The sequence below is a fragment of the Nannospalax galili genome, unplaced genomic scaffold, assembly GCF_000622305.1.
Source record: "Nannospalax galili isolate Female #2095 unplaced genomic scaffold, S.galili_v1.0 scaffold459, whole genome shotgun sequence".
NCBI classification, from domain to species: Eukaryota; Metazoa; Chordata; class Mammalia; order Rodentia; family Spalacidae; genus Nannospalax; species Nannospalax galili.
In genome coordinates this window covers 3,401,571-3,427,927 of record NW_008344211.1, presented here as the reverse complement: position 1 = coordinate 3,427,927, position 26,357 = coordinate 3,401,571, and the positions used below count along the sequence as shown (strand labels likewise).

The 26,357-nt window shown below is 48.5% G+C and overlaps 1 protein-coding gene across 4 annotated transcripts in view; it reads left to right on the top strand.

The window, feature by feature from the left end:
- Nucleotides 1-1,692: 1,692 nt before the first annotated feature.
- The window catches only part of LOC103740039 (cadherin-13-like), an 802,949-nt gene continuing 778,284 nt past the window's right edge, over nt 1,693-26,357 (top strand). For 2 of the 4 annotated variants that reach the window (XM_029567136.1, XM_029567139.1), the window contains exon 1: nt 1,693-1,962. In XM_029567136.1, the coding sequence (XP_029422996.1) occupies nt 1,918-1,962 (45 nt within the window). In that variant the 5' untranslated portion in view covers nt 1,693-1,917. The remainder of the gene's footprint in view (nt 1,963-26,357) is intronic. The other 2 variants (XM_029567137.1, XM_029567138.1) reach the window with 2 other exon arrangements.

Genomic DNA, 26,357 nt, shown 5'->3' with positions numbered 1-26,357 from the left:
CAAAGCACCCTGTTTCCCCCTGATCTGTGGCCAATGTGGGTTTCCACACACATGGGTCTCAAACTATTCTCACTTGTCACATCATCCACCAAGGCCACATTTCTTATATGCTCAGGGGTACATGGCTCCACTGCAAGAGATCCTCTTGGGAGCTGTCTGCTGGCCCTGCAGTTGGCTCAGACAATCAAGCTTCAGATAATAAGTCATCTTTATCAGTGACCTTGGGGGTCTTATGAAATGACCTTAGGGCCAAAGAGCAGAGATTTTAGAAAGTGCATCAGTTTACATGTATGAACTGGTCATTCTGTCACTTAACCCTCCTGGTGACCAGTGAGTTCGGTACAGTTTGTATTCTAGCTTTATCAGTGGACAAGAGGGAGATGGAGAGAGTTTGAGTGGCAGGCCAGTAACGAAGGAGCTGGGGGAGGAGCTGGGGGTGTTTGCTAGCTGGTGTGGCTCCAGACTCTGGTCCTCCTCACCATCTGTTAGATCTCAATGGAGTCTAGCTGCTGTTCCTTTACCATAGACTCCTCATTGTCTCCACATTCCAGGCCCCGAGCCAGATATTGGAATATTTCCCAAATCTGTCACATCTGAGCATGGTCTGTTGCTCTGTACTCTGCTGTGATAGATACCTTTATACCAATATTTAGTGTAGGGCACACATGTTTCTACAACAGAAACATTGTTACTCATTTCTCATATTGCTTTGGCCACTAGGAAACTCACATCCAAAACAGAGCAAATCAATTGCAATTTGGAATTAGCATTTTGGTTTTCTGAACTTTTTCTATCTCAGTTGGATAAATGCCCCCCCCCCTTTTTTAAACTCCTTAAGTCATTTTAGGAAAAGGCTACATAGACATAAAGACTTTACTGAATTAGTCTTGGAACCCTGTGAGCAAAGGCAGATCTCTGTGTCTACCTTAATTCTTTGAACAGTGGCCAGGGCCTTTGGAATCCCCAAGAACATTTCATGGGGTCTGAAAGGCCACATGCACACAGGAAAAGCAGAGCTTGCTCAAGCCGGGGTCCTGGCTTTGGTGCCAGATGCACCTTTGTGGGGCAGCAGCCTGTCAGACTCTCACCTGAGCAGTTCATAAGATCTATTGCCCCTTGATGGATTTTTCCTGCAAGCTGGAATTGATCTGTCCTTTTTGTGATTTGTGTGATGTCAGGAAAACACTAAACACCAACGAGGCCACTTTGGGGGAGGGGGGGAAAAAGCAAAAGCCAAAAACCCCCACCAACCAGGCTTTCTGGGCATAGAAAGGGCTGGGGCTGCTGGGGTTATTTTATTTGATTTATTGGGAATAAAGTAGATCTTATTAACATTTTAATAAAGAGAATCTTTTTTGCACTGTGCTGGAAGTGGCCGCCGGTCCCGGGTGCAATTCCAGTTCTGGAGGAAACTCGAATCAGCTGGTACTGCCCAGCGTGATTTGTGAGGCTGGGTCCCAACAGTCCAGAGGGGGGGAAAAAAAAAAAAAAAAAAAAACCCCTAGCGGGCCGCCCGCCCGGGGGGGGCTCGCCCGCTCCTCGCGGGGGGCTCCCCCCCCATCCTCCCCACAAAACGAGGCTACAGGGAGAGGGGGGGGAAAAAAAAAAAAAAAAAAAAAACCGCTAGCGTGCCGCCCGCTCGGAGGGGGCTCGCTCGCTCCTGGCGAGGTGCTCGCCCCATATCTGCCACGCAAAACGAGGGAGCTTTATGAAGGGATCCGTCTTGTAAAGCCATTGGTCCTGGTCATCAGCCTCTACCCAATGCTTTCCGGATGCTGCCGCTGATCTATTTGGGAAGTTGGCTGGCTGGCGAGGCACAGGCTCTCGTCAAAGGCTGGCTCCCACGGAAATATGCTCAGTGCAGCCGCGTGCCTGAATGAAAACGCCGCCGCCGGGCGCTTCTTCTAGTTGGGCAAGATGCAGCCGAGAACTCCGTTCGCCCTGTGCGTCCTGCTGTCCCAGGTAGGGAAGGCGAGCCGCCGGGAGCGCGCTGGGTGCCCGCCGTCTGCGTCCGGATCGCCCTGTGCGGCGATGGCGAGGGGGCGATCGGGGGTCGCGGGGCTCCGGGCGCCGCGGTGCCGACAGACCCGGCTCGGATGCGAGGTCATCTCCAGCCCCCCGGGTGCTAGGGGGCCCTGGGTCCCCTCGCCGGCTCGCCTGGGCTGTGTGCGTGTGTGTGTACGTGTGTGTGTGTGTGTGTGTGTGCTCCGGGAGGACCGAGCTCCCGAGTCCCTTTTTGCAAGCAGGGCGACATCCTGGCTGACATCAAGTGGGGTAACTTTGGTTCGCCTCCTCCGGAGGCTCGCGCATCGGAGACAGTCAGTTGGAGGCGACTCGAGAGGGTCGTGCTTTTTGCCGGCCGCCCGGCAGGGAGAGGCCGGAGCTGGCATCGCTGAGTTCCCGGGGCGCCCGTCCCCCCCTTCGCCCAGCCTGGCGAGCTGCAAAGGCGCCGGATCTCCGCAGCCCGGCTGCTGCTGTCGCTCAAAGGCTGGCCGCGCCCGCACTGGGGTCCGCCGGCTCTCCAGCCCCGGCCTCGGAAGGGCTTGGGCTAGTCCCCTTTCCGAGGCGCAGGCCCCACTGCCCCCAGCACCCCCGGCTCCCCGAGCCCCCATTGTCCAGCCAGCTGGAGCTCCGGCCGAGCCCGGGCTGCCGCCTCTGTCGCCTTTCCCGGGCGGGTGGCGCGGAGCGCAAGGAAAAGTTCAAGCCTTGCCCACCCGGCTGCAGCTGCCTGTTAACCCTCCGAGCGCTGCGGCGCCAGGGCTGGACCCGCAGAGCCGGAGAGGGGACCCGGCTGCAAGGTCCTCCGCAACCCGGCAGCAGCTCCGGGATCGCGGGAAGTTTGGGCGCAGGAAAGCAAGGCTCAGAGGCCAGGCCCGAGGCTCCGGCGGCTGAGGGGGCACGCCCAGCCCTCCCCTGGGGCCCGAGGCTTAGGAGACCAAGCGGGCTCAGTCCGCCCGGGCCTTTTGGGGCAGCCTCTGGGACTCAGGGTGAGCTGGCAGCCTACAAGTGGGTGTGAGCGAGTGCAGGGCCAGAGAGGAGGGAAGGAGGTGCCTGGGGCGCTAGGCATGGGTGTTGAGTTTCTGGCTAGGACTTCTGGGTGCCAGAGAAGAGGCACAAGGGTGAGCATGGGGTGGGAAAGAGGGAAGGAAGTCAGGGCCCTGGGGCAGCTTTGTAAGAGTAGCTGGCTGGTGGGGGTGGGCCAGCATCTCAGAAATACAGTGACCATAGGTGACTCAAAGAGGAGGGGGCTATGTATGATCCTGCTAGGGCACTGAGGAACATGACCACTGCTGCGGCTGCTCCCATCCTGACGTCGTCAATGGACATGCAGTCCCGGGGGTGGTGCGGTTGTGACTCTTCTATCCACCGTGGCTCTCTGGCAGATTTTCCAGGGATAGCCTTTAATTCTTCCCTGGATTCTGTGTTTCTCATACTTCCCGGGCACTAACTATTGCTAAGGTTGTAGGTTGTATGTCTTATCCCAGTTACCAAGGTAGGGCAGAGCATGCCTGCCATGGAGAGATCCAGGCAGAGCCTTCCTGCCCTTTGCTGCTAGGGGAACCACCAAGCTGCTGACCAGACTAAGCTTCCAGGTTCTTCACAGTGGAGGAATCTGCTACCTTGAGTTCTGGGACTGCTGAGTAGATGAGGCTGCATGCAACAGTTGGTCCTAGGCAACACTTGCAGCAGGAGGTCTTGGTATCTGGGGCACTGACTGTTGTCTCATCCAGGACTTTTACGGTCCTCCTGTCTTCTACGGGTGTTTCTGCCTCCGTCCAGATTCCAGGGCTCCCCTAAGGTGATGCTTTGCTGAGGGCAAGGGGAGCCTTCAGGGCTGGGGGTTTCCTGCAAGGCTTCTCCGCAATGCAACTGGTGCACCTCCTCTCGCAGGGCAGGCTGGCACAGGTGGCTTTGAAAGCTAACTCAGGTGCTTCTGAGCTGGAAATGAATGGCCAGACCCCGAGGGGTTTATTTCTCTTTGATTGTTATACATCAGAGCAGGAGCATGTGAGCACGTGTGTGCATTAGGACAGTAAGTGATGTCCTGGTAGTAACAGCATCTGGAGGGGAGGTGGGCCACATGTGCCATCCAGGAGAGTGTGTGTGTATGTGTGTGTGTGTGTGTGTGTGTGTGCGTGTGCGTGTGTGTGTGTGTGTGTGTGTGTGTGTATGTGTGTGACAGGGGAGTTTGGGAGCCTTCAAGTCAACAAGCCAAACCCAAAGTTTCTCTAGGCTGAAAGAAAACAGAAGGGAAAAACAATGTAATAAAGCAAATTAGTCACTGCCCTGCGGAGCTGGGGCAAGCCTGGGTGTGTTTTTCCACCGCAGTTGTATGGCAGGCACTGGGCCCGGCTGATTGGCAGAGCTGCCACTTTGGGCATTTGAGTAGGATCTAAGGAGTGCTAGGCACCATCAGCTGGAAGACCTCTCCCCTCCCCCCGGGGTGTTTTGGGAAAGACCATCCTAGGAGTCTGGAATTTGGGCACAGTCATGAATGTGCAGCAAAGTGGGGGTGGTGTGAGCTAGAGATTCCACTGTGAAGGGATTGTCCACTCCCAAGGGCCAGCACTTCCAGCCAGCCCAGCTCCTCACAACGTGTGAGCAATCCCCCAAGAATTAGATTCCAGGGAGGGGTTCAGGCCTGGAGAGCCATCCTTCCAGAGTCCCTAAAAGTGTTGCACAGAATTCCATGATTTTGATTTAAAGAGTCAGAATCTTTGCTTTCAGGATTTTACAGGCGTCTCTCCACATCGTCTAATGCTCCAACTCCATCTGCTCTATTTTAAGAGCAGGGCTTATATGCAAAGCCCTTGGGATGAGGCAGAGACCCAGAGCCCTAGCAGGCACCCCAGCCCATGGCTCCAGCATGTGGCAGCCTATACAGTTTCAAAAGTATCAGGACACAGATGTGAGAGGCTAACATAACAGTTCACATGTCTAAACATTTTTTTAGCAAACTCCAAAAGAGTATTAATAAACTGCCAGGCTGAATACATGACCCGATTTGTGTAATTCTACGGTGTTACTGAAAGCTTCTGAAGTCCTCTTATCTGATCCTCCCGCTCCTGCCCTCCTTCCCTTCTTCCGATTTCCTATTTTGAGTCCTCCTTAGTAAAGTCTATTGACGTATCCTCTGTGTTTTAGAGTAAAACACATCTGAAAATTCCAATTGGATTCGCCTCCTGAGCTACACCCTAAAGTTCAATCTTCATATGAAGGGAGAACTGGGCTCTTCAAAATGTTGTCCTCTCTCGCCTTGTTTGAGGAGCACATATATTTTCTGTTTTGTGGAAGGTAAGGGAAAGGCAAAACTATGCCTTCGATTCCCATCCAGATGATAGGCATATTATCTTAATAGCCTAAAATATTTCTATTTTCTTGTGTGTACACACACATCCATCTCTGTGTGTTTTGATCTTGTGCCGTTCCTGATAAAACATTTCTCCAGAAGGGGGCCCCATCCACAATCTTACAAAATTCTGAGTCCACAGCTAGTGTTTTACGGAGCTCCGCTCCATCAAAACGAAACTCCTCTTATTCCAGATTATCTGCTGCCCTGAATGAGGAAGGCTGCCATTTCCCACTCTTCATCTTCGGTCCCTCCTTTTTCCTTAGTATAGTGGCTTCCGCCCTACATCTCCGAGAACAGGGAACATTTTCAAAGGACTCCTTAGACAATGTGGAATGGAATGGAGGAAGTTCTGATGTTTCCTGGCATTTGATTTCTGCTGGACCTGGCTTTATTCTTTAGGCAACAGAGGCAGGAACAGTTCTGCCTGAGAAGAAAGACAATTCTCTCTATGAGATACTATACCAGAAGATGAGTCCCCCAAGCAGAGCTCCACCCTCCAGCACCAGTAGAAAAGGAGAGGGAAATTTCTGTCTGTCATCCAATTACAATGATTAGTCCAGTAGGATCAAACCAAGTGGCCAGCGGCTTGGGCACTGTGTCCATTTAACTGTCAGCAAGGTGTCCACATGCCTGCGAGAATCTGGCCTCCTGAGAGATGCAATTCCACAAGGCCTGTCTTCTCTGCCACCACAGGGACTGGCTAGATCCCAGGGTCCCTGGCACCTTCCACAGACCCTGGATGATGATGCATCCTCAGGTTAGGGGGTGGAAACGTCATCTTCCTCTGTTAAGATTAGGCAGGAGACATGGCATCTCAAACTTCAAGTTCCCAGGCACCGGGGCCCATGTGGGAGGTAGGCCGCACTCTAGTTAGTAGACAGAACATCGTCTGTCTGCTTGGTGGGGCCTGTCTGAACTCTGTGACTCTGGCTTCTGGATAGAGATTACAAAGTGGTGGCCACTGGCCAATTTTAACCCATGGAGGTAACGTGTGGCCCAGGTCTTCTGAAGAGGGTGAATTAATACATTTCAAAAACCAACCCAGATTTTTTGCATTTCTTGAAAAGTCATGGGGTTAGGTAACCTAAGCTCTGCATCCCCAAGTGGTGGTACTTGATTGGAGCTGAACAATTGCTGCCCCCTTTACGTAGAATTTGCCTCTGATTTTGCCACAATCCCCCCCTTCCCTGAAACACCCCATGCACTGTACCAATTCAGTCCACTTGACCCTATAGCTGAATGAGTCTGCTTTTATGAATTGAGACTTGATCAAATAAATGCTGTTAACTTCTCAGTGATGTGTTACTTTAAAAGGAAGGTGCGTGGGGCTGGGAATATGGCCCTGTGGGTAAGAGTGCTTACTATACAATCATAAGGATTTGAATTCAAATCCCCAGCACCCATATGCCTGTAACCCATATGCTGTGGAGGGTGGAGACAGGAGGATTGCTGGGTTTGCTGGCCACCAGCCTAGCTCTAGATTTAGGCAGAGACCCTGTCTCAACAAAGTAATGTGAAGAATGATGAAATAGGACTCCTGACATCTCCCCCAGGTCTCTGAACATGTGCACACAGGTGTGTACACCCCCAAACTCGAGTGGTACATAGTGACATATTGTAATAAAGCCACAGTAACAATGTTAGTAATAGTGGAATGAAAGGGAGGGGCCACGTAACACCAGTGCGTGTTTCAGAACTAAGGCAGCACCCCCCCACCAGTGTTGCTGGGGGACCAATGACACTCAAACAATTTCTTCACATGCAGTAACTCCAACACCCAGACAAGCGACACTCTGGAGCTCTGAGTCACTGTGAACCCCAGTATGTTAGAGGGTGGGTGCACCTTAAACGTGGTTATGCATCAGCAGCTAAGGGACTCTGGACCATGGGGGTAATATGTTGGCTCTCAAGCCTTGTGCATAGTGTCCAATAATGGGTGTTGTCACTACGAGAGGGCAACTCACTCACACCACCATCTTAACAGGAACAGGACAGTAACTAACACTCAGCACTTCTAATTTCAGGGAGTAGTTAATTCATGGCTCTGTCACTCAGTCACTCGTTATTATTTTATTATTTCATCATCACCATTCATTCATTCATTATTAAGTCTTTCACACATGCATACAATATGTTTCTGTCAACAGCTCCTCAGCTTAGAGTGCCACTTCATGAGCCTGTACGTTATCCATGCTGGGATTTGGGCTGGCTTGATGTTGTACAGGTCTTGTACATGCTGTCAGAGCTGCTGTGAGTTCATGTGTGCAATGGCCCTGTCCTGTCGGGCATATACTATTTCTCTAGAGATGTCCACCACCTCTACATCTTCTAATCTTTCTGTCTTTCTTCTGTGATGATTTCTGAGCCTGTTGGGGAAGGGGTATGATGCAGATGTCCTAGCTAGAGCTGAGCTATCTACAGCCGTACCTCCCTGAACATACCTGATCTTGCCTAAGCACTCCTAGACACAGGATGCTGGCCCACTCAGTGCTGGCCCTGGAGCTGCTGTGATGCTCTGCCTTGTTAACAGCCCCTGCAGCTCTGCACACGTGTTAAGGCTGTAGTCAATGGTCTCTGGCTCTATCACTGCTGCAGCAATCTGTGTACCTCACCTCACCTCACCACAGCAGGTAGGCCTCTGAGGACTCTTATTTGCCATTGCTACAGACCCCAAAGATCAGGGTAAACATAACTCTATTCACATTCCAGAAGTAAAGTGGTTGGTTTTCTATCGCCAGTTGCCAACTGAAGTCAAATTCCTGAAAATTAACAGTAGCAATAGGCACGTTTTGACATGTCGCGTCTCATTTCAACGACATCAGCCAGCATCACCGATCTGCTGCAGAGGTGCAAAGATCCCAGGTCTCCCAGCTGAGCGCAAGCCAGGGTGGGTGGAGGGCAGAAGTTCTGCCACATGCCCAGGCAAGGCCAGAAATGAGCTCAGCCTCCTGAGGAGCCTGGAGACCTACAAAGGAATGTGGCAGCCTTCAGCCCCGCCCCCCCAGGCCTCTGCGCCACTGTCCCTTCCCAGGTGGCAGGGAACCATTTTGTTGTGTGATATAGGAAGGAGGTGGTGGCTGTGAACACCAGAAGCTTGTGCTTTTGGGAACATCTCCCTGTCAGTCTATAGAGAATTTCTGGACCATGCCATAGAACTAATAGCTGCTGTGGGCCGGGAAGGCTTACTCGCAACTGCTATGAGCTGTTGGCATCTGGGGACTTCTGACTCAGAGGTGACAGGCTATGGCCTGTGGGCAGATTCCTGCCTGCAGTCCATTTTTATAAATAGTGCTATTGGATTGAAGCCATATATATTCATTTATAGAATTGTTATGGCTACTTTGTGCTTTAACAACCAAGTTAAGACTGCCTGGCCCCCTAGGCCTAAAATATTTACTATCCGTCTCTTTGTAGAAAAAGTCATTCGGACTCTGGTTTATCTCAAAATTAGAAGCCAACTGAGTGCACAGAGACTTTTCAGCAGGGCAGCAGGGCGTGGTGATGGGCTTAACTGTTAGGGATTGTCCCTCCCAGGCCCTGACATTCAAGCAAATTGACTTGGACTAGACTGAATCCACAAATACCTACAATTTCTATGGAGGCCCACTATGCTCTGTAATCTTGGGGGCTTCAGGGTCTTGTTGCTAATATTGCAGATTTGGTCTCTGTTTTCTTGGGGCTCAGCTTGGCAGGGGTGGGAATCAATATCAATTAATAAATAATTTACAAGTGAGACAGCCAGTGTGAAGGAAGGAAACATAGTTCTGTGAAATCATATTGCCACACATACTACTCTGGCCTGGTCTTTTTCTTCTCCACTGGAATATACAGCAGGTGTCATCATCTGATTGGTCCAAGTCTGCACTGCTGTGGCTCACAACAGTGCCTGGCACAGTGTAGGCACTCATCAGACATGAATGGACGAATAGATCGGTAATGGAGTGAAAAAAGCTTCCAAGCCAGATGCAGAGACTCAGAGACTTGCTGGCTTGATGCTGGAGCTCAGAACTGCAGGATGAACAGGGCTCACCAAGGACCAGGAGAGGGCAGGGCTGGGAGAGGCATTCCAGGAAGACAGCACAGGCTGGGCACAGCCTCCCGGCAGGAGGAAACAGCCCACTGGACAGTGGTGCGGGGTGTGGCCCTTGGCGCCTTGTTGGCCACTTCAAGGATTTGGTGTTTATCCCAGAGTGACGGGCAGCCACTGAAGGCCCTGAGGGCAGGGTGTGGAGTGATACGATCTGATTTCCACTGGAGAAGGTCACCAGGCTGTGATGGAGTGGATGTCTGGAGTGGGGTATGGCTGGGAGAAGGCAGCGTAGATCTGAGCTCATGGGGTGTCTAGACTTGGGAGTCATGGGACAGTGGGAGTGAGATTCATCCTCCAAGGATCAGAAGGGGGCATTTAAGTGGAGGAACCGGCGGGGCTTGGTGGTGGCTTGGAGGTGGCAAGCGAGGGTCGGAGGACAAAGGAGTTCTGTCTCTTCTAACTGGCAGGAGGCTGGTACCTGGCACTCACCAGGAGTACAGGCGTTGATATTAGGTGAGGGTGTGTGCCTTTGGGGGTGCCAGCCAGGCTGTGCAGTTAGAAGGGACACCTGGAACCCATTACAGGAGTGCCCATAGACCTCCATGCCTGGGACCTGGATATGTCCTTGATTAGAGGGACCCATGTGCGGCCTCTGTAATTAACCAATCTCTGAGACTTTTCATGCAAAAGATATTTGAGAGAAGCCGTGCCAAGCCCTTTAATGGTTTCTTGAACATTCCATCAGCGGCACTAGAAATATTTCTAACATGAAGCAAATAATGATCTACCACTTTCTGTAGTCACTTTGTGAATGCTAACAAGCCCCGTCCTCCAGCTTATCAGGAACAGCTTCAGCAACGTCTGAGCACAGGATCAGAATATTTAACTGGGTGCCAGGCAGTAGGGTGCTGGTAGATGCTTAATCTCTCTCTCTCGCTCTCTCAACAACAAAAACCCCAAACCACGTGGCTTGTACTGTTGGCCAGTTTCTGTGGTGTAAATGCTCCCTCCAGGGGATATTTCAATCGATCAGCCTGTAAGTTATCTAGAATATTAGCAATGCGCTCTGGAAAGCTGTTATTAACTGAGTCTACATACCATGAACTTGGATGCTACGTCCATCCTTCCCCTCAGCCCTGGTGTAACCTTTAGCAGAGGAGCCTCGGTAGTTCTGTCTGGAAATATACCAGCTTCTCATGAGGGTCAGGTGGACTAAAGGAACCAGGGTATACTGGTGCGTGACTTCCAGGCCAGTGAGAGACCCTGTCTCAAAAACAAAGAGCAAACTAAAGTGAACTGGGAATGGTGGTACATGCCTATAATCCGCACTTGAGAGGCAGAGTCAGCAGATCCCTGTGAGTTCAAGGCCAGCCTGGTCTGCACAGCAAGGTTTGGGTATACATAATGATACCCTGTCTCAAAAAATATCCCCAAAGTCTAAGGTGGATGACATCTGAGGAGAGCCACCTAAGATTGATCTTTGGCTTCTACACACACACATACATAATTATGTGAACCTATACAAACAGGCACCCCCCTACACACACACACACACACACACACACACACACACACATACACACACACACATACGTGGCAATGCATGGACACATGCTGTGTTGCAGTTACTGTTCTTTAAGAAGACCCAAGTTTGGTTTCTAGCACCCACATCCAGTGGCTCACAACCACCTGTATCTCTGGGGATCTGGTGCCCTCTAGTGGCGTCTGTGGACACCTGCACACAGGTAGTGCACATACTGACATGTAATCACACACATACACAGAAATAAGAATAAATATTAAAAAAATAAATTTTGCTCCTTAGAGAAGTTCCCATATTGGTCCTGGGAGGCTTTATCAGGGGTGTGTGTGTGTGTGTGTGTGTGTGTGTGTGTGTGGTGTGTGTGGTGTGTGTGTGCGTGTGTACAGGCCCCGTGCCTTCAACATTTACTATTATTATTAAGACACCTTGAAATAACTGTGGTTTACCTTGCACTATTTGTCAAGTGCACGTATTATCTCAAATCCTCACTGCGACCCTTAAGAAACTATCCTTGTGTCAGCTTTGGAGGCAACTGAAGGGAGAGGGGAGGCTGAGCCACACACCCAAGGGTCATCCAGACTCAGAACTGGGGCCAGGGTTGGAGTCCGTGCAGTTTTGATTTCTGTGCACCTTTGTTTGCCTGTCTCTATGCCAGGCTAATGTCCAGAAGTTTCCTAGTAGGCGACCTCATTGCCTTTACATTCTTTGCCTTGGAGTTCCAGGGCCAAGCGACACACCCACATGGCTTTCCTCAGCAAGGATAGCCGTTCCAGTAAGAATGGTCCTAGAACAGCCAGGGTGCGGCTGAGGCATGACTCATCTGCAGCTTCCAACATGCAGGCACTCCCTGCCTCGGCCCGCCTGCCCACTGTACCCCCTAGCTGGCTGTGTTCTCCCCAGGGCTGCCAGGAGCCTGTGGTCCAAGCAAGTGCTTCTTACATCCTGTTACCTGAAATGTTTCTTCCAGTCTGTAAGAAACGAGGATTCTCTTGTCCACTGGCCACAGCGAGACAGAGACACAGAGGTCTGAAGTACACTGCAATTGGACAGAATCTAACTAAGGTTACATCTGTTTACAAAAAAGAAATTCTTCTTGGTTTAAGTGACTTTAGAGGCTAGGGGTGTGGTTCAATTTGTAGAGTGCTTGCCTAGAATGTTCAGTCCTCAGCACACCTGTAGTCCTGACACTGGGAAGTGGAGAGGGAAGATAAGTTCAAGGTCATCCTTCGCTACATCCTGAGTTCAAGGCCAACCTGGCCTACAGATTCTGTTTCATTTATATCTCTATCTTTCTATCTATCTATCATCTATCTATCTATCTATCTATCTATCTATCTATCTATCTATCTATCTATCTATCTATCTATCATCTATCTATCTATCATCTATCTATTATCTATCTCCTATATATATCAAGTACCTTCAAGCAAGGTATCCATTTACTTAGCAACCTCCTGGGGCTGATGATACCCTGTACCATTTGACAAGCTGGTCGTAGAACAGACCTTCTGCCTGTGCCCATAGTTGAGTCTGCTCTAGTGGGCAGACAGACCTGGGTGTGCCTAGTCTCCACGGCAGGATGAGGTCTGCAGCATGCACCCAGTCCTCCACAGGGGACCTCTCCAACTTGCCACAATCAGGATGGTCACACGTGCACACCCCTCCATTCATTCCACATTTGAGCAGCACCGCGTGGAAACTGTGATGAATCTGCAAAGCAGCTGTGGTGGCTCTCCTGGCCTTGTGGAGTCTGAGTCTAATAGGAAGACGGGGTGAAGAGAGACGCCCACAACGGCTGTGCACAGAGAAGACACTACTAAGGGTTGTGGTGTTAGCCTCATCTTGCAAATCTCCCTCCCTCAGGGGGGAGATGTCTTGGCTCTGACACAATGTTCTTTCTGCGTCCAGAAGAACTGTCCTACTGCTTGTTAGATGAAGTTAGTAATAAACAGAAGCCATGCTCGTCTCACTGATAAGATGCTGTCAATCAACTTTTGTCTGTTTTCTAGTTTTAATTTGTTGAAATTTTACTCTTGGAAACCTAGAAATGCAGCCACCAGGGGTAGATGGTCTTCTTTTTCTACTTTCTAATGAACTAACAAATACAGAGTCACTTTTCCACTCACTTAATTCTACCATTGTGGCATAAAAACCTCCCAGAGAAGTATGTTACCAAATGGGCCAGTCTGTGTTTCAATAAAACTTTATATATAAAAACTGGCCAAGCTGGACTTGGTCCCAAGACTATAGTTTGCTGATCCCTGACCCAGTCCCTTTGACCTCAGCAGTTGGTCAAAGTTAGACAAGGAAGGCCTAGGACTAAGCCAGGAAAGGGGACCAGGGGTTTTCTTGTTCCTTGCTATCTGGGAATTGTGGGATTTCCTCAGGTTGCATATGGCTGGCTTGTGTGTACCTAAGTTAGTCAAGGATACTGGTAGTCACCTGTGGAACAGAGTTCCCCGACTAACTCTAAAATAGGTGGTAACTTAGCTCATAGACATTTAAAACACTTAAAGTTATGTATATGTGTGTGTCTGTCATATATGTGTGGGTGCCCAGAAGAGGGCATCAGATCCCCTGGAGCTGGAGTTATAGGCAGTTGTGAGTCCCCCAATGTGGATGATGAGAATCAAACTTAGGTCCTCTGGAAGAGCAGCAAGTGCTCTTAGCTGTTGAGTCATCTCTCTACTCTCATAATTTAGCTTTTAGCAATTATCTGGATTGTAACACTTAAGGCTTTTCTTGTTACTTTCTTGCTACTCAAGAATACATTGATGTTAAATACCAGCAGCACTAGACTCAAGCTTGGTGCAAAGGACTAACTTGGGAGATGACTCCAGGGCTCAGAAGTGGAAGGGTAGGGCAGGAAGAGGGAAAGAAGCAGGGGAGCCACACCGACAAATCATGGCGTTGCTGAGCTGACGCTGTTCTGGGAGACGCGTGATTTCTGGGGCCCTACAGAAGCACTGTGTAAAACTCATTTGCAAATAGCCCATGTGAAGGACAGGAGGCTGTGTTAAGTGTCACCTGTGCCCACCTTCGCTGCCAGTCTGCCCTCATGCCTCTGCTGACAGTCACTCCTCTGTTTCTCTCCTGGGACTCTGTTGATGTAGCAGCACATCGCTGGCTTTGGAGGGTCCTGAGCAGAGGAATGGAGAGGCATGCAAGCATCTGGACTGTTAGTCTATGTCCTGGCATGAGTCCATGCAATGTTCTGCCGTTATTAGGTGCTCCTAGAAACCCCCTCAGTAGAGCTGATGATTACAGAAAGAATTGTGGTGGTGGGCATCTTTTGAACACTTATAATTTATTTATCTATTGTTTTTTATTTGGTTGCATGCATGTGTATATGTGTGTATGCATGGTCATATGTGTGTGGGCACACATAGGCATGTACATGGAAGCCTGAAGTTGACATATGGTGTCTTTCTCAATCACCCTCCATTTTATTTACTGAGGCAAAGTCTCTTGCTGAACCTGGTGCATACTGATTCCGGTTCATCCAGTTGGCCAGTCTGCTCCAAAATCCCCGATCTTTGCCTGGGATTTCAGACAGCCGTGGGTTCTGGGGACACCAGCTCCTCCTCAGGGTTAACAGTAAGTACTTTGTCCATTGGGCCATCTCCCTACTTGGTGGGAATTCTTTTAATCGTTCTGAACTGGGGTGAGCGCCCACCTGCAGATAGTATCTTTCCCACTAGGTGGTGTCACTATGTCAATGCCCAGGGATCCTACCCTATGCCTTCATCCTTTCTACAGATCATAATCCCACTATTTTCAAGCAATTACCTAGTAATCAAACTGAGGTCAGAGGTGTGGACTGTGGCTGTTTGGAGGACAGTAAAGGGGAGAACTTTGAACATCTAAAAGAGATGGCTTCCATCCATCTATTCAGTCAATCATCATTACCAAGCTAACTGCGTGACACTCTCCTAGGCATTGGGAATTCAGAAGGCAGGTGATGCAGACCAGATGCCTTCCCCAGTGAGCTCCCACACGGCTATAAGGAAGAGTGGACATATGTTGTCCATCAGATGATGGTGAGGACTCTGAAGAAGGAGAAAAGGCAAGAGGGTGGAAGGGATGGGGAAAGGCCCCAGCCCCAGCTTGTCCTGCCTCTTGGCTGCAAGGAGGTGGATTTTAGTAGATTGTTTGATTAATATGGTTCCCAGTGTTTGTTTTGTTTTTTTTTTTTTTAGAGCTGAGGACCAAACCCAGGGCCTTGAGCTTGCTAGGCAAGTGCTCTACAACTGAGCTAAGTCCCCAACCCTATCTCCATCTTCTCTTAACTGAATTCTGCTGCTCATTGGCGCTTGGCAAAGAAGTGTTGACCAATTGGAGCCACTTACAGCCTCGTACCCACCCTCTGGGCTGTGTTTTGGTTGGTTCAGTTCATCTGGAGAGATTCTTGTCGCTGTCGATTTAATTCTGGAATAATTCTAAATTGGTATGGAGTTGAGTTTTACTCAGAGGTTGGGTTATAAAGTCAGGGTTTAAAGCAAACACAGAGTTGTCATTAACCTTGAAATCTTTTAAGATTAGAGTGAGTATGCGTGGTTTTGTGTATGCAAGCCTGTATCGTAATCAGTATGGAGCCATGTACCGTGCATAATAAGATACCATGCATGCAAGACATAATTTTACAGCATTTAATTGCAGAATTTACATTGTTCTCTTTGCTTCTCTCTTGTTTTTCTGGCGGAGGAACTGGATTTACGTTAGCTAGATGCACCTACACGCAGACTTTGTTGTATTTGTTTCAGCTGGGCTTCTGGTCATCCGTTCCTCAGCAGGTTCCGCAGCAGGCAGGGCAAGTACCATTTCCTCGTGACCATGTACTTCGTTTTGGTTTTCCATCACCAGTCAGACACGTCCTGGCAGGGGAGCTGTGGAAATTAAATAGCAGCCATGACAGAGGAGTCTGGTGTCTATGTTGCGCTGTGACTGAGGCCCCATCCCAGTACTTTGGATGTATTAATTAGCATACTTAGTCCTCATAATGAAGAATCTACTCTGCTCCTAATTCCATTCCCAGATGGGGAAAGTCCATGAGTCCTGATAAAGGTCATGCAGTCTTTGGGCTTTGGGACTGAGATAAAAACTCAGATAGTGCTAGACACAAAAGGCATGTGTCGCGTGAATTCCTGCAATGGAATGAACTGTCCTGGACATTCCAATTCACAGAGACAGGAAGCAGATTAGCGGTTTCTTAGGGCAGGAACAGTGGAACATGACTGGGAATGGATGTGACATTTCGTTGGGATGCTAGGAATGTCTTAGAATGAGATAGTGGTGATGATTGCACACCCACCCCTGGTATGAATGTTTCTAAACCCATAGCATTGCAGATTTTAAGAGGCTACACTTGATGTTAGGCTAATTGTGTCACAATAAAGCGTTATTAGATAGAAAACTATGCAAGACTGGGGCAGGGCAGGGCAAGCCCAGGCCTCCTGGGCGCTCAGTCCCTGTGCACACATGGGTCCCTGTAAGTGCTCACTATAAGTGGTACCAGTGCATTTTACTCCCATGAACTCAGCTGCCCCATAAAATGACTGAATTAGTTACTTTTCTTATTGTTGTGACTGAATACCTGATAACTTGAGGGAGGGTAGGCTTATTTTGGCTCACAGTTTGAAGGGATGCAGGCTACTGTGGAGGGGCAGGAATGCTGGCAGCTGGTCACATGGCATCCACAGTCAGGAAGCAGGGAGAGATGCTGCTGCTGCTGAGCCCCTGTGTCCATTCTGTTCAGCCCAGGACGGCACTGTCCACATTCAGGGTGGACCTTCCCTCCCAGCTTAAACATTTCTGGACATTCTCTTACAGACAGACCCAGAGATATGTTTCCATGGTGATTCCAAATCCAGTTCACAATGGAAATTAACCATCACAAACAGGCAAAAGGATGCAAGAAACTTGGTGCTAGCAAGAGGCAGTGCCAAGATCCAGACCCAGGCGCTTTGGGCCGGAATCTGGCCCTTGCTGGTGGCACAGATTTTTCTTAGCCTTGATGCATCTAATTAAAGCCATCTATGTGGTCTGGCGCTGCAGAAAACCTCAGTCCATTAGAAACAGAGTCGAGGTTCTTCCCTCCATTTTTCTGAGGTGTAAAGTACATCATAGATCTTCATCTACCTGGCTATTAGGCCAGCCCAGGCTCTCTGGTATAGGGGCTGGCAGTAATGCTCAGGTTGTAGGAGGAGGTATGGTATGGTACCTCAAGTAGGAAATGGAAGAGAGGGAGAGAAGAAAACGAACCTGGTCGACATACTAACTGGGATTGTGCTCAAGTTGACAGCAGATTCTAGGATATACTCAAATTAATATGAGCGCTTGTGATGGTTTGAATGAGAATGTCCCCCATAGGCTCCAAGTGTTTGGACATTTTGTTCCCAGTTGGTGGCGCTGTTTGGGGAGGTCTTAGAAGGTGTGGCCATGCTGGGGGCGGGCTTGGACAGTTCTTAAGCCTTACTGGATCTCCAGTTGCTCACTGGATCTTCTTGGGCCTGCGTGATGATGTGAGAGCTTAGCTTCTGGCTCCCCCTCCAGCTACCTCTGCTGCCATGCCTCCCCACCATGATGGACTCTGTCTTTTTTGGAACTGTAAACTAAATATTCTTCCCTTTATAAGTTCCCTTGGTCATGATGTTTCTATTACAGCAACAGAAAAGTGACTAGTATAACACTTGACACTCTGGATGGTTTGGTTGAAGAAACGATGGGATGGTAAGGGCAAGACCATCTAAGATCTCATCCTGACATCCAGAATTCATCACTCTCCAAAACAAGGACCCCACCCAAATCCCCCCAGGGATCCCGTGGTTCCCAACCCCCCACACTGTGGAATTGCCTCTCTCTGCCCTCACTCATGAGTTTATTATTTACATTTTTTCTTCCTTTTGTGTTTAAATGTAGATTGGCAAAGCTGCTAACCATACACAGTGCAACAGGAAAGGGCAGCCAAGGCCTGGTCCCCTGATCAGGCCCAGCTCAGTGCTTGTGTTTGTGGCTTCATAAAGGCAGAGCTGAGGGACTGTCTGTGCCATTCTGCGCCTGCAGCTTGGAGGGGGAGACACAGCTGGGCTGGGAACTGACTCCTGGAGATCTGTAACTTCAGAGCTCTGGAGGGCTTGGGGTCTTGTCTTCCACTGTTAGGTGATAGGAGCTTGTTAGCTTCTCTCTCTCTTTCTCTCTCTCTCTCTCTCTCTCTCTGTTTCTCTCTGTCTCTCTGTTCCTCTCTCTGTCTCTCTGTCTCTCTGTTTCTCTGTCTCTCTCTCTGTCTCTCTATCTCTGTGTGTGTGTGTGTGTGTGTCTGGTGTCCTGTGTACCCCACCTTATTCCCTAAAGACAGGGTCTCTCTCTCAAGCAAACCCCAATGATCGTCCTGCCTCCCACCTCCGCAGGACTGGAGTTACAGTCACACACATGGCAATGCCTGGTTTGGGAACTCAGGTCCTCAGGCTTGTATGTCACACCCTTTTACCTGCTGACCCATCTCTCTAGCCTTTTCCTTTAGTTCTTAACCCTTCCTAAGAACAAACCCATGAGAATGTCTGATTCTGCTATCTGTAATCAATTTTCTCCAAGTACCATTTTGTAGTATAGATGCTGGTTCTATAGAACGTTAATAAGGGTTATGGAGAGCATGTTTCTATCAGCAAATATTTGGGAAACTGGAGTTTCCCAGAGAAGTGATCTAGGCAGAGTTTGATGTTTCAATAAAGGCACGTATCTGAGACTTCAGTGTGCATTTTGTGTGTTTCAGTTTTAAAGAGGAGGGTTCCCTGAGGCTGCATCCCAACCCTCTTCCCAAACCCCCTGGGAGTAAGAAAATCTGTACAGACTGTCTCAGGGCAGTCATTCAATTGCAGGAGACACAGTGACAAACAAGCCCCGGGTGTCTCGGAGAGTGGGCCTCCAGCAGATGCTCCACCCAGTGCCAGCACTACCCAGAAAATCTCAGAAATACAGATTCTCCAGCCTGAACTGAGCCACTGGGGATGGGCTCAGAAGTCTATGTTTGCAGCAGTTTGCAAAATGCAAGAAAAACCCAGAATCCCTTTGGGGTTTGGAGCCCATCAAAATAATCCATTTGGGTATCTGTGAATGTTTGCTGATCCTCCTGACACCCATCCTCACTGCTTGCATGGGAAGTGAGGTTTGAGACAATGTCTCTTCACCAAGGGCAGCTGTTTCAGCCAGGGAGCCTCACAATGTGTACAGATATGTTTGGCAGCGTGCTGCGGAGGAGGGTGGTGGTGGTATGTGGGCTGTAGAAGCTGGGGGTGCCGTGCAGCGCCCTACAACGGTCATGGACCAACCCCACAACAATGTGTTGATTATTCTTTGAGGGAAAGTTCCCAGGAAAACCTTGCATCTTCAAACCGGACTTTTTGTCTGTAAGGCTGATTCACTGATTAGAGCGATGGAGATTGTGGAGAGTCTGGAATGTTGTAGGTCTAGAGCCTGATTACCATTTATCTCAGGTTATCCTTAGCCCCTAAATAGCCATTTCCTTGCCCACTTCTGTTTCTGACCTAATGTCTGAGACTAACAGATAAAAAACCTTTTTAAAAGGTATTCATTAACCCACCAGATCCCACCAACCAAAAAGCTAAGAAAATGTCATCAGATGGCATCTGAGACCTATAGTAAAAATTCCCCCACTTTTCTATGACCCACCTACTGAATGTTTGCATCAAATTACTTGAAAAATGTCTTGATTTATGAATTTTCTTTGTTCTGTTACTGCAATAACTTCATGCGTAGAACAAGCAGGGATTCGTATCTCTCTCCCATCCTGTTATCATTAGGAGGTCAGAACCTGAAGTTGGGTCTGTGAAAAGAACCCTGGCAGCAAGGACTCTTCATGTTTAAGTTTTCAAAATGTACATGTGTGCTTTCTGGTCAACCTGGGACTCATTTGTTTGAGAGGAAACTCATATACTGTGATGATTGGTTCACAGAGCATCTAAGAAGTGAGCATAATTCATGGTAAGTAATTTAAAAGAATGCTAGGGTGAAGTTGCAGAGTTAGGTTAAAAACTGATTAGTACGCTGTACTAGACAAAAATCATCTGCATCTCTAGTGGACAAAAGTTGTCCAGTTGTCCAGTGACTTCACAAGCCTCAGACATCTAGGGTGGCCTCTGTACCCAAACCATATTCAAAGGATGTGCCACCAATCATTTGGGTATTATTTGTGAGGCTGGGATAATCTTCCTGACATTTCAGGTACAGGAAGGAAAAGCCATGGAAGGCAGCCAAGGGCTAAGCAGTGGTAAGCAGAAAAGTTATAGGAGGTCAAATAACAGCAAAGGCATTTCTTACCTGTCTTCTAAGAAGCATGAACTATTCCAGATGCTTCTTTTCAGCCCTATAAGGTGGTTCTTGCCAACATTCTGTCTACACACGAAGCAGAGGGGAATTAGGTATGTCATTCACAACTGTGGGCACACAATGAAGAGTGAACAGTAAGAGACCAAGTCCACAGAGGTAGAAGCAGAACTGAACCAGGGAACGAAGGGATGCTGTTGTGAACTTCAGGAGAGCATGAGTCCAGATTTGAGGTAGAAATACTCGTAGTGTGTTCAGAAGGCAACAGAGGCAGCTCTGGGTGACAGTCAACAGGAGTGCAGGGTGACATTGGATCGGTGCTATGGGGTAATAGCTATTCATAGCATCACAGTTCTTTTAGCCACAAGATCTTACGATTGCTACAAGATGCGCCTGGCAGTACACCATGGCCATTAAGAGTTCAGGACCTTGGGGGATGGCAGGTTTAGAGTCTGATCCCAAGCCCTACCAGTGTGGGGCTGAGGGGCCATGAGTAAGTGACTTAAACTCTCTGTGCCTCAAGTATGAGGTCTATAGATTGAGGGCAGTGACATCTACCTAGTACCACTGTGATGGTAATTCTGCACAACCTTGTGAACACCTGGTCTGACAACAGTAAGATCATAGAAAATGGAAGTCGATCATTTTCAATGTAGATTAAGTGAGCAGACAGGATTTAACCAGGGATGGTTGTTGCAACTTGTTTGTGTCAGTCTTGCTTTAAGTTTCCCTAAAAGTAACTTCTGAGAAGTAATTGAGTGCAATGCATTCATTTGTGAAAGAATCCAGGGGGAGGTGTAGGGAGGAGGGAAGCAAGGAATGAAGAGATGGAACCATACGAAGGGTCTGTTCACCAAACAGGCACTGCTATGGGCTTCTAGAGCCAAAAGCCCCCGGGACCTTTGGGTTAGAGTGGGGCATCCTCCCCTGACTCACCTCACCCGAAGGATGTGTGGGCTGGAGCCTAAATGCTACTCATCTGGGTGGGCATTGTCTGAAGAGTACCGCAATGAGCATTGATTTTCGAGGCTACTGGGCTGCTGGGGATGGATGCTATGCACAGGGAAAGTGCTCAGCCAAGAGAGTGCTCATTTCCTCTGAGTCGAAGTATTTCCCTCTCTTGAGGGAGGCTCATATCCTGCAGGAAGCTAAGGTAACCAAGGCTGAAGAAGCTCAGAAATGTACAAGGTTCACAAAGCCCCTGTCCAGGGTTATCTACAGAGCAACAATGCCAGGGAAAGGAGGCTCTCCAGGCACATTGAGCAGGGAGCTCCAGGGTTCAGCTTCCCAGAGTCTCACCCACACTGAGGTAGGCTTGAGTCAGCCATTGTCCAGTTGGTCACTCCCTCACACATGCCCTTGTATGTAACCCCAGGAAACCCCACTCAAGTCTCTAAGCTAGACTTGAGTAGGATAGGCTCTTTGAAATGTCATAGTGCCATATATGGGGTAGAGAGACATGTGTTCATGTCTTCCTGAGAAAGCTCTCCTAACACAGGTACAGATGCCTGCAATTCGAAGTTGTATCAGCCCTCTGTAGAAAGACCAGGGAAGATGTGGGTGGAGGTGGGAGGGAAGCCAGCGGTGTCTGCTGTAGTCAGAATCAAAAGGTGTAAAACCGCCAAGACCCTCTGGGCCAGTAATCTATGTCCAAGGAGTTAAAGAAACAGACACGAGCATAGAAAAAGCCATGCAAAGATATTTCTACACATTGTATGTGATGGCACAAATTGGAAATGGTAATAATATCCAACCTTTATTGAGTGTTGCCTTGTGCTTGGTACTTTAAATGCCTCACAAATAGACTAAATTTCTAGCAAATGGAAACTGGCTAAGCAGCTCAATGGAATATTACACAGCCATTAAAGAAGATGGCTCTGAAGATGGTAATAAGAGGGAAATAACATACAAATGGGAAGAGAATCCCAGGCAGGAGGAGGTGTGTACTGCTGGATCCCTGTAAACACAGCGAGCCTCGGATGTGGGAAAGGGATGGAGCCTGCGAGGAAATTTATCAACCCTATAACTGCAGTTTTACTCAGGTAATGGGATTTTGAATGATTTTTTTTGCCCTTCCAGTTTACAAATCTCCACTGATGTGCTTGTACTGCATTTATAATGAAGAAAGTAAGAAAATCAAAAAAGTGAATGAAGGAAAAACTGTCTCTCAACCACCTCTAAACCAGGTTGTCTAAATCCAGATCCAGAGGAGGTCTGTGGAAATGAAATACTGTATTGCAGAGTGGTAGTTCAGAAAAATGAATCTTGGATCAGGATGGAAGAGCCGTTGGCTCAGGAGAGAAGCATGGCGAGAATCCAACCTCAAGCTAATAAAGGTCATGGGGAGGGAACGGAAGGACTGGGCTTGATTTTTGAGGCTCTGTTTTTAATGAGATGAAGGAGAAAAATGGGAAATGAAAGAAACAAACCAAGTAGTTTAAGACGGATTAAGTGAGCAAAAAATTAGCCATGGACTATGCTACCTACATCTTTGAACTGTGTTGTTTTACATCTGTTCTCTCATGTAAACCTGACCACAGTGCTATATTCTATGCTTTTAATTTTCTTGTATTGCAAGTGAAATGAAAGATTAGAGGATTAAAGACATTTGTTCAAGGTCATGGTGGATCTGAGCTTAGAGCCTTGTTAAATTAGAAGATTGGAGGATGGATGAATGGATGGATGGGTGGATAGATAGATGGACTGATGGATGAAAGGATGCATGGATAGATGGATGGATGGATGGATGATGGATGGATGGATGGAGATGGATGGATGGATGATGGATGAAGGGATGCATGGATAGATGGATGGATGGATGGATGATGGATGGATGGATGGAGATGGATGGATGGATGATGGATGAAGGGATGCATGGATAGATGGATGGATGGATGGATATATGGATGGATGGAAGGATGGATGGATGGACAGATGGATGGACAGATGGATGGATGGATGAAGGGATGGATGTATAGATGGATGGATGGATGGATGATGGCTGGATGGATGATGGATGGATAGGTGGATTGATGGATGAAGGGATGGTTGGATAGATGGATGGAGGGATGGATGGATGGATGGATGATGGATGGATGGATGGAGATGGATGGATGGATGATGGATGAAGGGATGCATGGATAGATGGATGGATGGATGGATATATGGATGGATGGATGGAAGGATGGATGGATGGACAGACGGATGGATGGACGGATGGATGGATGATGGCTGGATGGATGATGGATGGATAGATGGATTGATGGATGAAGGGATGGTTGGATAGATGGATGGAGGGATGGATGGAGGGATGGATGATGGATGGAAGGATGCATAAATGAATGGATGTAAAGATGCATGGACATGTAGTTGGATGGATGAGTGAATGAATAAATAGATTGGGTGCATTGATGGATGGATAGGTGAGTGTTTGGATGGCTGGATGGATGAGAAGATGGATGGTAACATGATGATAAATAAATGAATGGGTAGATTGAGTGCATGGATAGGTGAGTGGGCAGATAGATGGATGGATGGATGGATAGATGGATGGATGGATGCAAAGAAGGATGCATGTATTTGACAGGTGGAGGGAAGATGAATGAATGCTATAATGGATGGATGGATGACTGGGTGGACGGATGATGGAAGGATGGATTGGATAACTCCATAAGCAGGAAATAATCACGATATCATAAAACTCAGGTAGAAAAGAAGGGATGCCAGGAAGGAGCAGGAGCTACTCTTAGGTGGCAAAAAAGCAAGGGAAGAGAGAAGATGGTAGGGAAGGTTGGCCCCACGCTCATCAGGAAGTGTGTCCACTGGGCCTCTTGGAGAAGAACATTCTGGACAAATAATGAGAATTGGTTCTAAGTCGTAGAGGAGGTGGGGAAGCAAGGACGTTTGGAGGGAGATCTGTGCACTAACTGGTCAGACCTGGGTTTACAGGATTTAATCCTCGTTACTTAGTAACAACTGTGAGGAACAGAGACAGGAGCAGAAGGATGATGATAGAGGAGGTGCAGAGGAGAGAGAAGAGGGAAGAAAGCAATGAGAAGGGGAAAAGAAACGCAATTACCGATCAAGAGTGAGGCCACCGAGGAGGTGCAGAGGAGAGAGAAGAGGGAAGAAAGCAATGAGAAGGGGAAAAAAACGCAATTACCGATCAAGAGTGAGGCCACCGGGCAGGCCGGATTTGACTCAACTCCTTTGTCTCATGACCTTCAGAAAATCCCCCAACTCTCTGTTTCAGACCTTGCATGTATAAAATAAGAAGGCAGCTAATCCCCGCCTCACTTCCGGGGGCCCTTGGAGGATGAGCTGGAGCCTGTAAACATGCTTAACCAGTGCCTGGCACCCTCCGGGTGGAAACTGAGCAGAGCGCCTGCAGACTCACCTGATAAATTCAATACCATTTCCTGGTTCCAAGCTACAGATCAAGAAACTGAGGCTCACTCATTTACAGGGTACATCCTGCAAAAGTGCACCTGGAGCCCAATATTGCACTACCTTCCACAGAAAGTAGCCATCTTCTGGGGGAGAAAGCAGGTTCAGGCCAGTAGTTGATACTTGGAAGCGAACCTGTAATTTGCAATAAATGAGGCAAGCTAGGTTGCACTTTTCAGTTTTGATGAAAGCATCCATAAATAAAGGTTGTTCACAAAGCAAACTTGGGAGGTGTTTACCAGGCAGTGGAGAGCAATAAGGAGCAAGGCTGTGGAGAACTCGGGAGATTCAGAGGGCTGGTTGAGGACCCATCAGATCCCAGTGAGTGCCGTGAACTTGGTGCTCTGTGTCCATTCCATAAAGTTCTATGCTCTTATAATTGAAGCCTGGAGAAGCTTGCACACCACAGACCCAGCATGAAGAAACCTAAAAGCCTTATTAACCCAGACACTTGGACTTTCTGAGTACCAACCCCTGCTGTGGCTATTTTGGCTCAGGCTTAGCTGAGCCCCAAGATGTTCTGTTGCTGGCATGAAGAGGTTCAACTTAAGTCCTCTGTCTGTCCCGTTCCCCACCTCTTTGCTTCGTCAGGGATACCGCTTCTCTGAGCCACTTAGAGAAGCTGCCCACTCAGGGCTGACTTTACGTGGCCTAAAAGTCAATCTAGTGTGCTGCAGGCCGAGATGCGTTCTAAGACTGGAACCTGCCCAAGATGATTTCAAACTGGAAACCTGGTGGGGCAGGCCCATGAGCAACTGAAATTGTAAAGTTAGAAAAAGAGGCAGAAAAGACAGATGGAGTTGAGATGTGAGTTGAGGGCTTTTCTGTGGCACCGAGGCTTATCTGGTGATTGGTGCTACCTGCCTCATAGTTTGGGGTGTAGGGCGGGTCACACTCATTAGATACCTGCTTTTGGAAGGTGGGGTTTAAATGGCATGTGGGAGAGACGTTGGCAGCTTAAACTGTCCCCTCAAGGGCAGGACCTTAATTTACTTTGATGGTCAGACTACAAACAACTGCCCTCCTTGGTGCTGTAATAGTCGTTAATTTAGGAACCATTTAATAAACACACCCAAACCAACATTTATTGAGGACTATATGTATGTCAGGTATCCAGCCATGTGTTCACATACAAGGTGTGTGAGCCCAACCTCTGAATTCAAGCCCCCGATTATCACTGGACTCACTGAATGATGGAGGAAATCATAGTTCATGGGCGAGCTTGGCTTCATCATTCAAACCCAGGAGGTGGTGATAGGCATTTTCCAGTTAAAAACAGAACCCCAGGGACCTATCTCCTTCAATGCGTCATTGGCAGAACCAAGATTTGCATCCAGGGATCCTGAGTCCACAGCATTTTTGTTACATTTGGAGAGTAAGTTGGTGGCACCGTATCCTTTCTGGTTAGTGTCGGGGAAAAGAGTTCACTGTGGGTTGTCTCAACTCTGTTAGTAGGGTATGATGGACAGATGAAGAGAGTAGGGTTCAGAGAGGGTAAGCCACTGGGACAGAGCTGCACAGGCTATGCTGGGCTTAACCTTCCAGGGAAACAGCATCATAAGCTCCCGATTATGTAGCTCTCCAATCCATCCTTCTACCCTCCCTCCCATTCAACCATCCATCTGGACTATTCATTCATCCATCTG